The sequence below is a fragment of the Hakea prostrata genome, chromosome 6 (assembly GCF_041222555.1).
Source record: "Hakea prostrata isolate BN-2017 chromosome 6, UWA_Hpros_2, whole genome shotgun sequence".
Classification (NCBI taxonomy): Eukaryota; Viridiplantae; Streptophyta; class Magnoliopsida; order Proteales; family Proteaceae; genus Hakea; species Hakea prostrata.
The window spans coordinates 21,297,867-21,315,667 of NC_142605.1; the positions used below are offsets into that span (position 1 = coordinate 21,297,867).

General features: G+C 40.2%; 1 protein-coding gene across 4 annotated transcripts in view; it reads right to left on the reverse strand.

Annotated features, from left to right (window-relative positions):
• The window catches only part of ATSYTF (C2 domain-containing protein), a 50,471-nt gene that overhangs the window by 13,392 nt on the left and 19,278 nt on the right, over positions 1–17,801 (reverse strand). For all 4 annotated transcript variants that reach the window (XM_089158003.1, XM_089158002.1, XM_089158005.1 and 1 more), the window contains 7 exons: positions 14,868–14,993; positions 14,583–14,726; positions 13,978–14,406; positions 13,707–13,841; positions 3,652–3,867; positions 3,156–3,431; positions 2,886–3,023 (listed from right to left, as the gene is read on the reverse strand). In XM_089158003.1, the coding sequence (XP_089014129.1) occupies positions 2,886–3,023; positions 3,156–3,431; positions 3,652–3,867; positions 13,707–13,841; positions 13,978–14,406; positions 14,583–14,726; positions 14,868–14,993 (1,464 nt within the window). The remainder of the gene's footprint in view (positions 1–2,885; positions 3,024–3,155; positions 3,432–3,651; positions 3,868–13,706; positions 13,842–13,977; positions 14,407–14,582; positions 14,727–14,867; positions 14,994–17,801) is intronic.

The following is a 17,801-nucleotide window of genomic DNA, read 5'->3' on the forward strand; positions in this document are numbered from 1 at the left end:
GGTGGACCACTCCGACCAACGGAGGATAGAAGCAATCCCCAAGTCTCGATATTATCAAGCATGGGGAGGCATTGAATTCATCCAGTGAGCGACCAATATAGGTCCGAAAGGCGAGCGAGCCCAAAGAGGAGAGAGGCTCGAAGATGGTCAGGATGGGAGGAATCTAAGGTGATGTTGCAAGATCCCCTGGAGGCCAAGGGACTTAAATGGTGATAGGGCTAAGGGGATTCGGATAGAGATAAGATTTAGAATATCCTCCCAAAACGGAAAGGGAGGGGGGGGGGGGGGGAGGGGGGGACGATGGGGGCGATGAGGAGATGATCAGTTTTGGATTGAAGATACGGAAAGGACTAAGGCTAAGGAGAAGAAAGGGCGGGGAGCCTTGGCAATTACCACGTGGGAAGGGAAGAAACCCCTTGAGGTAGCGAGAATGGAGAATCGGGGAGAGGAGATTGAAGTTTTGATCCAACGGTGAAGGATTGGAAACCATGGAAGAAGGAAATCCCAAAGGATCCAGCGATATGACCATGAGATCAGTGGGGGAGGAGTTTAAAATGAAAGACTCCAAGAGGAGGATGTTGTCCGGGCAATCCGTTGGGCATTAGCCATTTGGATTTGGAGTCTCAAGGGAAGGGCGCATTGAGAGACTATTCGCTAGGATTTAGATGGAGTTTCGAGGGGAATGAGGCGAAACGAGAGAGGAGGCTCCCTTGGATGAGACAAGGTTCCAAATAAAGAAGTCAAACATTATTAACAAAGTGGCGAAGGCAATTCTCAATGAAATCGTTGATAAGGGGGATGTGGCCAGGAGGAAATCTCACACAAGGGGTTTATCCGTGGAGGGGCATGGTGGGAGATCTCGCGAGATCATCAATTTTTATGAGGTTGGGCGAGACGAGATGGAGGTCGAGAAGTTTGCGAGTTGGGACTATCTCGCTCGAGATCTCGCCATATGGGATGGCGCGATATCTCGCCATTATCTCGCCATATCTCGGTGATATCTGGCCATATCTCGGCCACTGATCTCGCCCGGAGCTCTCAGGCGGGAAGGGGCTCTCAATTTTTTGCCCTTTTTTGTGGGGATTTTGGCTGAATTTTCACTTGCAACTACTCTTAACACATCTACAACAAGGAAGATCAATCATTCTCTACTTGTCTTATGAATTTATGATTTAATGACTTATATAGAACTTCTAATGGTTGTATAATTATTTTATTCTTGAAAATTGAGATTATGATACTCATATGGATGGAATTTTGATAACATTGAAGTTAGTTGATGCATTTAATATACTTGCTTTTCATTTATATGCTTTAAAGGTTCTATATTACATGTTGTATAACATTGCATTCCCTAATCCTACTACATTTCGGTTTCACACTATGGGTAGACTTAGAAATCATACATAGGGTTGTTTATGACAAATCCAAGGCCACCAACGTGTTCAAAAGGCCTTAAATAAGTTAAATACCAAGTTTCAACCCAATTGGGACCCTAAAACCCACCGAGATGGGCCATGGGAGGAGTTAGACCCTAAAAAAATTGGGCATTATCATTTGGACATGGTCAAAAGACCGAGATCTCACGAAGATGGTCGAGATCTCTCTTATTAACAAAGGGGGCGAGATCTCTCTGGGGATGAGCGAGATCTTCTACCATGGTGAGGGGCGATGAGGTTTCAAAAAATATCAGGATCAATGGAGGAGCCAAAGGAGGGGGGAGAAAGGCTCGGGGTTGGAGAAGGGGTTTAATGGGGGTGAAGGGGAGGTCTTGGTTAGTGGAGGCAAGGTGCTGGTTTGAAGGGGATACTAGGAAAGTGGGGGTTGGCAGGGGGTCATCGGAGGCAGAGTAATGGGTTATGTGGGAGTCAGGTGAGGTTAAAGGTTGGGTTTTAGTGTAGGTAGTGGGCTGGGGTTTAAGGCTACAAGCTGGAAGATGGGATTTAGAGACAATAGGAGGCCCACGAGGGTGAGTGATGGAAGGCTTAAGTTTGTTTAGGGGTTTAGGCCTAAAGGAGTTCGGCTTGGGGCAAGAAGAGAGACTTGGGCTGCGGGAGTTGGGCTTGGGCTATCGGGTGATGGATTGGGTAAAGTTAAAAGTGGCGTGAGGGTAGAGGAGGTGAGGGGCAAATTTGTCATTTTGGGAAAAGGGTAATGTGATAAAGGGGTTTTGGTGACTTTATGGGTCAAAGCTGGGAGGGGTTTCAGGGGGTGACATTTCAGGCACTCAGAGGTCATTGCAGGGGCGACAATCATGGAAGAGGTTCAGTTTCAGTCCCAAGGCTTTATTTATAGCCTACGTAAGAAGTCCAAGTGAAATTAGGACATAGAAACTGACTTTCCTAGTTGTACTCAACATACTAATCCAAACTCAAATAGGACTCTTAAAACCAAACGTAGAAGGATCCTTATCATATCTTAGACTGACTTAAACTCTTGAGACTAAAATAAAACATAAAAAAAGACTACTCTGCCCTTGTAACTTAAGTTGGACAGAATTTGCATAACTAGACCAATTAAACTAAAATAAAAACCTACTTCCGTAGTTGGCCTAAAGAGTTAGCTTATGGGCCCATAGAATTGGCCCATAACCACACAAACCTTCTGAACAAATGCCCAACACCCATATTTATCAACCCTAAGTTGATTTAAAGGGAAGTTGGCCAATTTGGTGCAGGAACTGCATCACAGGACAGAATATAGTAAGTCAGCCTATAGCAAAACATATGATATAACAATGTTTATGCAAAGTAATTTTGTTGAAATGCCGAAATGCATAAGCCGGAGTTGTGCATCATGCAATGGGTCACAATATGGATGAAAACCATGCAGTGGATCAAAATATGTAAGAAAACCATGAACAACCTAGACTGGATTTCTCCAACCTTTGTTCTTTTCTTCAAGTTTCCATAATGAATCCTGACATATGGATCACTTGTTCCCCTCAAATCAGCTGCAATGAGGTCTTTTGCTTCAATGACTACCAGTTCAATCCAACCATTCATTGATCCTGACACTGCACCCTGAAAACATTGATGAATGCAAGAAATGAAACACACAAACTTGAAAATTGCAATGAACAAAAAACTCCTTGCATGATAATCATACTTTTTATACAAATTGTTAACTGTCTAGTTCAAGCAAAAAAAGCCTACCCTTGATCCTTCCTGGTTATCATCTCTCACTGCTTCGATTTGAAGTCTTATTTCTCCTGAATTCACCTTTTCAAGGGGAACCCAAACATCCCTCAATGAGCCTTCTACTAGTCCTTCCAAATTTATGCGTGCATTGCCAATATTATCATCTCCAAAGGTGTCTTCGCTGAAGCATTTTATCTTCAGATATTCACCACCTCCTACCTCATCAAATTCAAACTTATGATTCCAAACAGGATTTGTAGCATGTGGGATGGTCCCTGTTTTATGCAGGGTCTGAAAGGAGATGAAAGCATTATCAACAAACTATTTCTGAAATCTGACAATAATAGATGCTTAGACAGTTCTATTTATTTTTTAATGTCTTTAGGTTAAAGCCTCAGCACTCTAACTTGCATACTAGGCTATCTGCTGATAAAAGTAATATCAAGTATACCAAAGAAGAGAGGATGAGAAAACATAACAAGATGATAACTGAAAGGAATAAGATAACAACCTTCCCGTATTGTAATTTTACATATGGATCACACTTTCCAGACCTATCTTTTGCGATCAAATCCTTTCCTTCCACTACAGTTACAATGAGCTTCCTTCCAGTCATTGACTGAATATTAGATGAAGAATGTTGAGAATAAAGATGGGATTTATTGTCCAAAGAATTATTTGAACCATCGGAAAATTGCCATTCCTTCAACACAAGCCTCACTGTCAACTGTAAAAGAAATATTTACGTTAGTTAAAAGAAAAAGGCAGTATTTTTTCCTGTTAAGAATGTTCTATGGCAAGAGATGTGAATGGCTTAGAGTTTTATAAACTGGTGGACCTTCTACCAGAAAAAAAGAGCTGCTCCTATGAATAATTCCAATGGTCATTACTCATTAGAATGGGGCAAATTTGTCTTTTCAGTTGAAGGTGCAAATAGTTTATCAAAATTATGGAGCTCAAAATTAAATCAGTTTTTTTAAATATATTGCATGTAATACCTTCTTCCAAATGAGCATCAGTTTTAAGTCAACAAAAATTTCCAAATTCACTTTTGGAATTTTGAAAACTTAACATACCTTTTAACTTTGTAAACAAAATCTAGCAACAGTAGAAAAAAATTTGACTTATACGGGAAAAAATGCTCTCTAACGTGCTTCACAGATCAAAACAAAAAAGAGTTTTCTCTTATTCGTGATTCCAATCGAACCACGCTGCCATTGTGCTAGGCCATGATGGGAGACACACTTGTCTAGCTGTATTGCAACATATGCCAGTGCACTGAGGGTAGCCTCAACTTTAATCCATCTTTCTTCATGGCTGAATAGCCTCTAAGTCTACACGTGAGTGGGTACCAAGTACGCTGTCCTGCCATTGCAGCATCTTTCAAAAACTTCTTGGATGAATGAAAAGATCCATAACCAAAGGAAGAAAAAGAGAAGGAAGACAGAGGGAGAAGGGAGAAGGGAGAGAGAGAAAAAGAGGAGGGGGGGGGGGGACAACCAACCAACAATTAAAAGATACTGCCTTTACAAACACAAGGCCTGAGAAAGTGGAGGCGAAGGGGAAGCTCAAAACCAAAAACCCCAATTACAGACCGCAAACACTCCTAGAAGCCCAAAAAACAACTGGGCAAACCACTCCACTAATGGGCAAGGATTAAACTGAGAGGGTTCTTCTCGTACAGGGAGGAAAGTTAATGTAATGACTATACTAAACATGAAGAGGTGGGATGTGGAAGTGCGGGAGTGTGGGACAACAGGGGGCTGGCAGGGAGGGTAATGGGTTGAATCCCTTCTGGTATTAGGAAGGATGGAAAGAGAGGATCCTGGAGGCCAAGCTCAATCAAGGAAGAAACAAGAGAACAAGGGATGGGCCTCAAGCTAGGGGTGGTGGTTTGATGCTGGGGAATAAGGACCGGGGAGGGAGCAATGTCTTGATAGAATAGAGGAGTTTAAAAGAGTGGCTGAGGATCAAGGAAACTCAAAGGCACGAGGACGGAGTTGTCTGAAAGCGAAATTACAGCAGAGATCACAGTAGTAGAATTTATTCTGGCACAGAACAAGGAGACGCAGGGGAATGAAGAAGATAGGAGGTTGGTTCATTAGAAGTAGTTTCAAAGGAGCCAGACCTACGCAGAGGCGTGGGTTAAGGAAGAGAAAGACGGAGTGGGACAGAGACTGAAGTTGACCGCGATAAATTGCAAAATTAGCTTGTGCCAGGGGGCAAGGATCATGAGGGCTGCAACAACCATCGGTCAGGGGAGGGAAAGAACCTACAATACCAAGAGATGCACCAAGTTGTGACCCTACAGATAAGCTAACCAAAGGACGGATAGTGCCAGTGATCTGCTTTTCTCCGGTGATGCCGTTGTCTCCTGACTTGGGGACTGCAACGTTGATTTTTCTGAGTCAGCACCTTATCCAAAACATCCCATCTTACCAAATCAAAAACCTCATGCAAATAATCTTTAAAGGTTTCTTTCAAATCCTCTAATCATCTTGTGGAACAGGACAATATTGTCAATAACATTTCAACCTGGGATGAAGGCTGATTGATTTTGGTTGACAAGAGTCCACAACTTCTTTGGGCCAGATGGTATAGGCCTTATGTTTGACATCATAGAAGCACCTTCCCGGGGATGAGGAAGAGAAAGGTGTGGTTAACCCCTTTGATCTGGCTGGGGTTGAGGAAGAAACTTCAGCTTGCTTTGATGATAACCCAAGAAGCAACAACGAAGCCCATACTGAAACCATAAGGGGCGAGAACCCCCTGCAGTTGGAGGGAAGCAGCTCATTAAGGATGAACTTGTTTAGGAGAAAACTAGGAAGAGGCCTAGGTCTCCAAAAGAGGGGCTGAAACTGTTCTTGGACAGATTGACTGCATCCTTTAGTGTAGTAATCTGAGAACCATCTGGGCTGCTAGCTGGAGTATTGAGTTGGCATTGGTTCTAGTCTTCAAGGACAGAAGAGAATAGGCTGAATTTGAGTCACCTTGCTCAAGCCACATAATCCTTAATTCTGCTTTAGAAAATTTTCTTCTTGAGAAAGTAAGGTGGAGAGCTCTAGAGAAGCCCTATTTTTTTCATCAGCAAGGTGCACATTGTAGTCTTACGTTTGGAGTTGGATTTGAAAACAGTCAAGCTTGTGTTTGCACACCAAATCAGCTGGAAGATTTTGCCAAAAATATCAGCATTCCTGAGAGCAGCCTTAACATTGTGAAGCCTTCTGGCAAGGACGATGAGAGGTGAAGGTAAGAGCAATGAAAGGCTTTTTCAAGCCACTTTGACCATGTCAAAGAAAGTGGGGAGTGAAGATAACATATCTAAATATTGAGGGTTAAGGGCTAAAAGACCATAAGGTTGGGCACCTAGGGTTATGGGATAGTAGTCAAAGTGCCTGGGATGTCAAAAAGGAAAGGGGAAGGGGGAAGGAAGATAGCCAAGCATCATTAAGTAACACTTTGTCAAGCTTTCAGGCAATGCGAGAAGCTCAGACCCTTCTGCTATTCCAGGTAAAAGACAGGCCAGTCCATCTAAGATCATTCACACCACTATCCTCAATGCAGTCACTAAAGAAGCCATAACATCCAAGTTATGTGGTCCTTCTTGTTTTTCATGCCCATATTGAATGACATTAAAGTCTCACCCCAAACCCCATGGAATGATGTTGATCTGACCAGCAATGGGAAACTCTACCAGCCTCACCATTTGTGGCATACACCACTGTAAAGAAGGATGATTGGCTGAGACAGTCGAGAAAATTCAGGTGTGACAACTGAATTATTTGGGTTCCAAGTTCCAACAGAGCCAAGAATGGCCACTTGGTGGTGGGAGTAGTTGGAGATAAGGGACCAACCAGAGGCAAAGAATTGCAATGTACGTGAGGCATTTGGCTCCTTGATATGGGTTTGACAAAAGCAACAACAAAAAAATTTGCTCAAAGGGAATGAATAGAGGAGCAAATGGCAGCATGTATGGAGGGGGAGATAATGCCCTGTGTTCCAATCACTTTGATAGTGTGTCTCATTTGGGCAGGGGAGGAGAAGCATCTTAGGCCCAATGAGCCGGGGATAACACATGACATGACGACACCAGAAAAATACTATAGATCCGCCTGCCTAAGAGTTTGCCTAGGAGGGGTGGCAGGATGGATAAGGGAGGACAAATGGTTGCAGGCATCACAAGAGGCAGATGCAAGAGGAAAGACAGGAGCAGAATGCAAAGTACCAGGAGAGAAGGGGACAACTGAGTCAGAAGTTTGACCCAGAGGACTGACGTGGGTCAAACCACCTAAAAGAGAAGTTAGGTTAGAAGGGACAAGGCCTAGGATAGAGGAGTTGGGCCACAAGTGCCAAAACAAAAAAAAGAGGCCAAAGGTGTTAAGCTTGATAAATTGGGTAAAGTGGTGGAGGGGTCCACAAGGTGGGTGGTTAAGTCTCAATCAGAAGAGGGAGGAAGATATTCAGCTGCAGGAGCAACAGAGGAAAAAGTATCACCATCAGACAGAGATGGGAAAGAGGGTTTTGGAATTAATCACGAGAAAGGAAGGATATAGTAATCATCAATGAGGTTGGCAGGAGTAGTAGTCCAGACATACCATAGGACATCCTATATATATATACAACAACAACAACAATAAGCCTTGTCCCAACTAAATGGGGTCGGCTACATGGATTATTGCCTTCCAATCAGTTCTATTCGAGGCCATGCTAGATACTAGACCTAAGCCATGCATATCCTTTCTCACCACTTATCTTAAGGTTATCTTAGGTCTACCCCTAGCTCTTCTAGTTCCTTCAATCTGAATTATATCACTTCTCCGCATAGGGGCATTTATAGGTCTCCGTTGAACGTGGTCGTGCCACCTCAAATGACTTTCTCGAAGCTTATCACTTATGGGAGCAACTCCCAAACCAACTCTAATATGATCATTCCTTAACTTATCCATCCTAGTTTTGCCACTCATCCATCTCAACATCCTCATTTCTGCCACACTAAGTTTATCTATATGATTCTTTTTAACAACCCAACACTTTGCACCGTACATCATAGCTGGTCGAACAACGGTAATAAAAAAAATTTCTTTTAAGCTTTAATGGAATACGCCAATCACACAAGACCCCGGACGCACCTCTCCACTTCATCCACCCTATTTTAATTCTTTGGGAAACATTCTCCTCTAAATCACCTCTTTTACTTATGATTGAACCTAGGTACCTAAAACAATCACTCTGAGGAATCTCCTTATCATCAAGTATCACCACCTCATCGTCTACCCGATCATGACTAAAGTTACAAACTAGATATTTTGTCTTCGTTCTACATAGTTTAAAGCCTTTTGATTCCAAAGCTACTCTCCATGATTCTAATTTGGTATTAATCCCCACTCAAGTCTCATCAATCAACACAATATCATCAACAAAAAGCATACACCAAGGGACCTCATCTTAAATGTCTTTGGTTAATTCATCCATTACAAGTGCAAATAGATATGGGCTTAAAATTGATCCTTGATGTAGCCCAACTGTAATTGGGAATTCATTACTTTGTCCCCCCACTGTTCTTACACTTGTCACCGAACCATCATATATATATATATATATATATATATATATATAGAGAGAGAGAGAGAGAGAGAGAGAGAGAGAGAGAGAGAGAGAGTCAACAGTTGCGTGTGAGAAGAACAGCAATAGTTTTGCTTAGAGGTGCCAACTAATGGAAAGGTTCCCTAAGAGGTTCGACAAGGAGCACTATGGGAGCATAGTTCGTCAAGGAGTTGCTTAGAGATAGAGTGCGGGTCGAGTGAGAGGTGCCAAACAATCCGAAGCATAGTGTCAAGGCTTGCCAGGGGGGTGCCAAATCCGACTTAGAAGCCTGTATGATACTATGAACTATGAAGTGTTTTGCCCGTTGCAGATGATGGCTCTACAGGTAGGATTTACTTCCAATGGGGAGCTTCTAGAGTCGTGGTCTAACAATTGCAGACTAGACAGTGGGAAGATACTCAGTTGAAGATAACATCTTGGGAGAATTAGTACTCATCCCCTTCATTGACCTTGAATGAAGAGGAAGAGTGATAGAAGTATCCACCTAAGCAGAGACTCTTGCAAAAGCCAATTTATTCTTCTTCAAGGTTCTTGAATTAGAGAATAGGGGAGTCCCAAGGAACGAACCAACAGTGTTGAGTCCTTTATAGCACCAGTAATGAAGAGGCATGCCAAGCATAGAAACCGAAAGTAAAAGGAATGAGAAGTCTGCATGGCAAAGCAGGAGGTGATGACCCCATTGGCATAGGAAGATGGGCTTCTTCCTAACCAAAAAGGACCTCTTAGAGAGCTCCGGACTTGTCAAGAACATCAAAGAATAGAAGAGAAAGACCCAGCGTCCAAATGGAAATAATCCAAGGAATCCAGAGCTCATCATTGCTTAGAGAAGCAGAGCTTGAAAATGAGGAAAGGAGATGAGAGCCTAAGAAGTGGCCAACCGAAGAAAAATTCACAGGAATAGCTTCATCAGCGAGGAAGTCAGAAGGTACCTGGGGATTGTGGAGCCACCAAGTACAAAGGGTGCAATGAAATGGAGGGGCAGATCTTCAAAAGAATGATCCATGATGGAGGTGAAGAGGGTTTTCCAAGATGGATGCAAACTCAGAGGAAAGACAAGGCAGGGGGTCCCTAGGGATGGCAACATTCTTAGAAGCAGCAGAAGAGAGCCTGAAGAAGGCTCAGGGGCAAAGGAGAAGGGAGAAAGTGACTGAAACTTTGCTTCTGGCTAGTTTATTCTAAGTTCTCAGCATGTCCCCCTAATTTTCCAAATTGTATATTTCTATATTATTATCAAGCAAAGAATTTACCTCTCATGAAATATTTTTAAGCTTCACGTGTTCCAATAGGAAATTATTTGTGACTTATTTGTCAAGATTATTTGACTGTCTTTGTATTGGGACTACATTTTCCCTCAACGATAACTTATTCATCTCCTCCATTGTTGTTACTCTCAAAGACATTGACCTACGTCAATGATCCATTTATCTTTTACTACAGCTCTGACGTAAGAAAGAATCCTCCCCCTGGCCGAAACCCTCATCATATGCTGGCTGAACCCTACTAGGTGCATAATGGTCATTTTCCCACTTATTTTGTTAGTTATTTTATACAGTAATTTTTGTTTTATTTTTGTGAGTCCAAATCTAATTGTACTTCTTTGTTTAAGTTAGTTCAGCGAGTACTAGTGAGAGTTGAAATGCTATTATACCAGTTGATAAGATCCCTCAGATCAAATGTGAAATTCAATATCAAAATAGTGAATGAACAAGATGATCTGGTTTTAGTGGTGCCAGTCACCCACCACACCGAATGGTGTCCTCAGCCAGAGGCTGCCCCAGCACTCACATCAAATGCCAAATATCCTCTTCTCACAACTTCTCCCATATTTATAAACCCAGCAGTAGCCCTTCTCTTTCTCTCTCCTCCACATGGCCGAATTCTAGGGTCCTATTAATATCTATTTTAAATTAAGATTCCTTTTAGATAATTGCAAGCTAGTTTCTTTTATTTGTTGCTGTTATTTACACTGTTATCAAGGCGTCCGCCTAGGCGCACTCCTACTTGCCGCCTAGGTGCCCAGGCAGTTTTACCGCCTAGGTGCCCAGGCAGCTTTTTTACTGCCTAGGTGCCTAGGCAGCTTTTTGACCGCCTAGGTGCTGAGCCACTTTTTTGACATGCAAGATTTCCATCGCTTTATTGCCAGACCATGCTGGTTTGTCGCCTTGTGCTCCACATTGCTGCCTAGGCACTAAAGAGGTCACTTTATTCACTACCTAAACCTTTCTTCAGGATATTTGTAAACACATCAACTTTTACTCTAGAAAGCCATATAAGAATATAATAGTTATTCATTTTGGGTTTAGTAATCATGAAATGGAGAATTATTCGGATTAATGTGATCTATTAATTTACTGGTTTGGTAGAAAAAGAGGTAAAGAAAAGAGAACATATTAAATTCCAATTAGGATTAAAGAATTATTCGTTTACCTAAACAATTTCGGTTAAAAAAAAAATTTAGATGTTTAAGTTGAGCAATAAGCTAACAATTTTATATATTGTAGACCACATCATGCATATCTTCTCTCCCATACAAGAATAAATATTTTCCTCATACTTTCATTTTTCATATTTATCATTTTATATAGATCATAATCATATGTTATAATTTTGTTGGTTGTTACATTATGTTGCTAATTGCCATTGTATATTTGTATAATGATCAGATGAACTTATGTTTGTTTTTTATATCAATTTTTTACAATTATGGTTCTTTAATATTTATTTAGCTTATAGTAAAACTATTTCAGTTTTTGGTATGCTACTTGTGGCACATCAAATAGTTATATCAAAATATGTGCCCTAACCGCTTTGGTCACCATGTTGCCGCCTAGGTGCCGCTTTAACGCCTAAGCGTTATAGCAGTGCCCCAACCGCTGTTGTCACCTTGACATCCTTGGTTATTTAATTGGTTATAAAGAGGATCCTAGTCTATAGAGGATTCCCTATTTGAGTCAACTTTTATTTCCTAGTTACTTAGTTAGAGTGTAAGTCTTTCCATCCAATTGTAAGGCTATATATAGCCCATCCGTCTCATTGTAAAGGTTACATTGAGTTGAATACAAATCTAAATGAGGGAACTCAGTCGTGGCCCTTCTTGGGAGGGCCACGGCGGGTTTTGAGAGCATCTTCGTCAAAGATCCAACAAGTTCTTCCAATCTCCAGCATCAACATCTACAAATAAGTACAGCAGCCCAGCCCCCTTCCTGCTCCTCCTTTCTCACTCAATGGCCTCCCCCACCCTTCCCTTTCTTGTGCAACCTCTCCCAACCCCTTCCCAAACCTGCGGCAGTCCCATCAGTCCCCTCCCACCCCTGCGATCACCCCTAGACCCTTCCCCCACCCTTGCAGCAACCTTAGGCAGTATCCTCCCCCTCCCCTATACCCTGTGGCACCTCCCACTCCCTCTTTCTCCCATTTGGCCCCCTCTCCCCCCCCCCCTTCTCATGGCAGATCTGGAATTACAAAAACAGAAAAGTAAATAAAGAAGAAAGAAAAGAGATCAAGAGAGTGCCCAAGAATTTACCAAGATCCCATGGACCCACTAACAGCCCATCTCTTTATCCATCCCTTCTTCATCATTCCTAAACCATCCCATAGGGATTGTTTACAACCCTAGTTACCTCAAACCCACCCCATAAAGATTTGTTAAAACCTTAATCATCCCAAAACCTATCCATATCAAATTTGCCCGTCCCTGACTTGTTCCTAAGATTTCCCATAAATCCTAAACTCATCATCATCTCAATCCCTGCAACCCATTTAGATTTTTTAATCCCAATCTTTACCCAAAACCCTAAATTTATCATGTTTAACAATCCCATCTAGGTTTGTTAAAGTCTTCCCTTCCCAGATTTGTTAATCACATTGTTGGTTCACAAGAAGAAAGGATTCTGGGCTAACCCTAAATCTAGGGAAACAATCACAAAACCCTGACTCTTGAATTGTAAAACATCAAGCTTTTTTCTGGCCTATGATCTTTTCTGCAGATTATATTTTTTGTGACTATCTGTGTCACTTCTTCAAAAACGATCATTTGCTGCTGTTGGTGCTTGATATTTTTATGTAGAGTTGTGACTGAGAAGTTTTCTTCTGCCGTCTGGTGTTCAATATCCAGTGGCCTCTAAAACAACTATGCCTGTTCAAATTTGTTTCTTAAGATTATTGCTTGTTATTGTCATTCCAAGATGGAATGTACAAGCTATACATGCTCTAGCTTGGGGGGAATGTCAACATTGTGGTAATGCTATTATTTCATTATAGTTTAGTCAAATCTGTAGAGGTCAAAGTGTTGCTTAGTATGTATGCTGCTGTTTAAGTTGTTTAGTGTTACCACCATAGGGGTCTTTAGAGTCCTCATAAAAAATGTAATGTCTTCTTAATCCTTATTGTAAAAGACTCAGCCATGAGAAAGCCGATATATCTGTTATCAAGACCAACCCTTATAATATTTCATGAAAGAAATTTGAAATTTTGTTACTAGTTACCTTCCAATGCCATGATATTAGAGATTATTTTGCAAGAAGGGCTGGAATTTCTAACCATCATATATTGGCTAACACAGCAAAGAACTAGTAGCTCATGCCAAGACAAACACACCTTATACCCAGTTCAGAGCATGCATAGAATTTGTCCTCACAGTAAAGTGGGATCTTTTAGTGTTGTTTTTATCAGATGCAGGGAATAGCATGTAGCAATCCCCTTTTTTAATGTTGTGGAGCATATTTTACCTGTCAGCTTATTTAATTGGAGAACTAAATCCATTGTTCTTCTCCATATTCAGCTAGGGTCTTGTCGATATTGGACAGTTTACACTTGGAATAGCCAATACTTTCAGCCAAAGATATCAAGATTTCAATAAGCTACTCCCTAACATGAGTTTCAAGGTTCCACATTCTGGTACTATTCAATAAAAAGAATACATGGAGAAAGAAACAGTTAAAAATCAATTAGGAGGATATTTACCTCTCCTGAATTAACATCCTCAAATGGAATGACCATTTCAACTTCTTTTCCACAGTATTCCACATGCTTGGCAACCACACTTGATCCAGGTCCTATTCCCCAGAATGTTGTGGAGTCATCTATGACGTATTTCATCTGTTAATAAAATATGACATTCAATGGATCGTATTCAGAACATATTCAAGATGTGCAAAGAGTGTTTCCAAAATAACACAATTGCATGCCACAGAAAGGTAATAAAGAATGATTAATGTAGTACATATATCAGTACCTGAATTTCACAACTGGCTATGTAGTCATACTTCACACTGCTTGGAATGCATTCATAAAGATGGAATTTAAGAGTCCCTGTATCTTCATGCAAAACCATATTAAAATCTGCATCCCATCTAGGACTAGAACCTGGACATGCAGCTGTTCTCCTGGTAAGCTCTTCAAGTTCAACTTCGATGAAGATTTGCATATCATTATCATCAAGGTTCTCTTCTTCTACGAAACCAGTTCGTCCAGAGCTTTGTTGCCTCCCACTGGCAGAAAAGCTTCTTTTCATGTTATTCCTCACCAGTTTAGTTGCAGAAACAACTTTTACTGAAAGAATCCCTCCAACTGCTTTTTTCCTTAAATCCAATGATGGCAAAGAGTAACACCGACGTCGAGGCTCAACCATTCTCTTTGCCAAGGTATCAGTGAAAACCTTAACCTGCATGAAAAATAAAATAAAAGTAGTGAAAATAAGAATATGCCAATTCTTTCCTCGAAATAATTTTAAGTTAAAAGAAATTAAGGAATTCCATATTTAGAAGACCAAATGACACGAGAAAAGGACATTTTGATAACTTGTAGCACAAACTTCATGATCTTAGTCGAGAAACAAACCAGCCAAGATGAAACACCAGGAAGTTCCGTTGCAGGAAGCGTTTGGCTCCCACCACTTCCAAAGGCAATTCCTATTCTCACCTCAGGAGTTGATTCAAATGAGTACAAAATTGCTTTTCCATTGAGAATTGGCCTCAAGAGAAGCTGTCAAATATAAATTGGAGAAAAATAACAATTAATCTCCTTAGATTATTTCTTAACAAAATTTCCCCTTTTTTCAGGCAGATACTTTTTATTCTTATTAAAGATATACAAAATTTTATAGAAGAAGAATAAATGGCATACATCTCCTTTGATGTGGATGCTGTTTATGACAATTCGGGCAGTTCCACGTAATGGCTTTGCTAGCTTTGTGAACAACATTATGCTGATGTCATTGGTGTCCCAGTCAAAACCCATGCGCATGATTCGCTGTCAACACTTCCAGAGTTTTTATGAGATCAATACAGTTGGAACTAAAAATGATAAGAAAAGACTAATAAACATTAACATAAAGAACACGCAACACTATTCTCTTTTCTTTTACTTTCTAGTATGAAGGAAGGGGGGGGAGGGGAGGGAGCCACAAATAAAATGTATCACCAATAGTAACAGCATCAAATTCCATTGTGTTATTTAACCACCCCCCCCCCCCCCGCCAAAAAAAAAAAAAAAAAAGGTTGCAATATGTTAACTTGGTACTGAATTAAATAAACCATCACCACTACAAAACAAAGAAAATGCATATTTCCTGTTAGAATTTCAGCACCTGTAATCAGCCTAGGGACTGAAAGGACACACAAAAGAAGAATAGAAGAAGAATAGAATAAGACTGAAGAAGAAGAAGAAGAAAAGAGAATAGGGAGAGAACTTGAGCGTGTATGTTTTGGCTCTCCCCTGGTACTTTATTTATAATGAATCAAGTCTTAGTTTAGGAAAGTTTCCTAAACTGAGTTACAACAAAAAGGAAAATTAGATATTACATGGAATCTCCCAAATCTACTAAAAAGGAAACTATCCTAGGGAGATTACTTGTCAATCAAACAATAAGAAAATAAAAAAGTAACCAAAATAGAAACCCTGATTTTTCAAAACTTGTGCACCAAGACTGCTTTTCAAAGATAGAAACTTCTCCAACATAGAAACTTGTGCACCAAGGCTACCGCAATTCTCAATAATCCCCCTCAAGCTAGAGTATACACAAAGAAAACTCCAGCTTGGATAATAAAAATAAACTTGAAAGGCAACACTAGTCTTGAATTGTGTAGCAATAGCAGATGCTGATAAACACTAAAAGAACTTCACCCAGGAGATAATGAACATTAACTCAAAAAAAAAAACTTAAATTCTTTATGTCGAATGAACCATCCAATAATGAAAGCAACCCGGGGATATTAAAGACAAACAAAATCCATAAGTATAGTAACATCAAAGGCACTATCCAAATAATGATAGTAGTAGGGAGGAATCTCCACACTAACAAATAGAAACTATAGCTCCATGTCCACATATAACATCTTGCATGAAGGCAAAGGACTAGGTAAAGGTTTCGGTAGGTAAAAAGTAGTATTGATTACCATGGACTAAATAGGTAGGCAAAAGACAGTATAGGTTACTGTAGACCAAGTAGGTAAGGTAGCATGGGTTACTACGGACCAAGTAAGTAGATTAAGGTATTATAGGTTACTATAGACCAAGTAGGTAGGTAAAGTAGTATAGGCTACTACAAACCAAGTAGGAAGATTAAGGTAGTATAGGTTACTACAAACCAAGTAGGTAGATAAAGGCAATATGTAGTAGGTAGATAAAATGCAACATGGATTATTGCGGACCAAGTAGGTAGACAAAAGGCTCCAATCTTTCCTTCCATATAGCTTACATATAGATGAATAATGACAACCAATAATGACACCCAATAATGCAAGTCAACAGCATCAGTAGGAAACAATTGGAGTTGATTCCAATAAATAAGACTATAGTAGCATTGGTAGCCATTAAGGTATACTTTGGAACCCAATAATGTAAGTCAGCAACATAATGAATCACACTAGCAGAACAAGTTGTTGTTCACCAAATAAGCCGAACAAGGCAACAATAAATCAAACAGCCGCTCAGGTCCTTTTTGCACCAAAGCACTAACCAGAGCAGCGGAAAACAAGTGGGCAAAATAGTTGTCATAACAACAATGGTAATGCCAGTAAAAGATGACCCTGACATTTCCCCAAAGATGCAAACATGTAAAACATAATCCAGATGAACACAGAATTTGGTGAAGGTAAATGACGCAGTCCCAAAGATCTAAAACAAAGCATGTGAATCTTCATTGAACCATTGTGTTGTCTTATGTATGAATCTTCATTAAAATTCCATAAGATTTGGATCTGAAGTAGTAATGAAATCTTTAGGCCTTCAGTAATTGTAGTAGTAAATACAGATCACTTCATAAGGGCATAGCAGTTTCAGTAGCAGTAAAAAGTAGTAGTAGTAGTAGTACGTTTTCTATTTACCAACAGACAAGAATCTGAGGTCGATTCTAGCAAATAAATACTAGAGCAACAGCCAACCAATACCCAATCAAAACCCTTATTTACTAGAAGATAAGAGGCTTAAATCGGTTTTGGTAAATAGAATATTAACCAGCAAGGGCAAATAGTAATCACAATAAGAAGACTAGGGGAAAATAGAATATTGTGTAGATACAGGAACATGAAAACTAATAGTGTAACCGAACATGTCAACCAGTACAGAAAATTTCTGGCAGCACTAATAAAAGACCAGATAAAATACAGAGTATTTCCAGATCAATAGGGGAGTTTAGTATGAGTGACCATCAACAAGAGACCAAACTTGCATAGAAGTCTACATCTAATATGGAGAACTTTTCCTTAAACAAGCTTCATCTGATGAAAACAAACTAGTTACAACTACTTGAAACTAGTAATAGTCTAATAGAAGCAATAGGAAGACAATCAACAGAATTTTTCATAGCAGAAAATTTCAATAAATCAGGGGCAGCAGTTGTATATCTTGTAGCATAATTCGATATGGCACCAACATATTTTTTTTTTTCCAAACCATTAAGACTCAATGAAGCATGTACAAAGATCACTTCATGAATTCTGAAGAAGGATCTAATATATCATTAATGCAGCAAGGGGTGGCTGTGCACCAATTACAAAGGAAGTGTTGAAATAAACAATTGTAGTAGAATGGCTTATTGATCCATGATCTCAAGCCCTC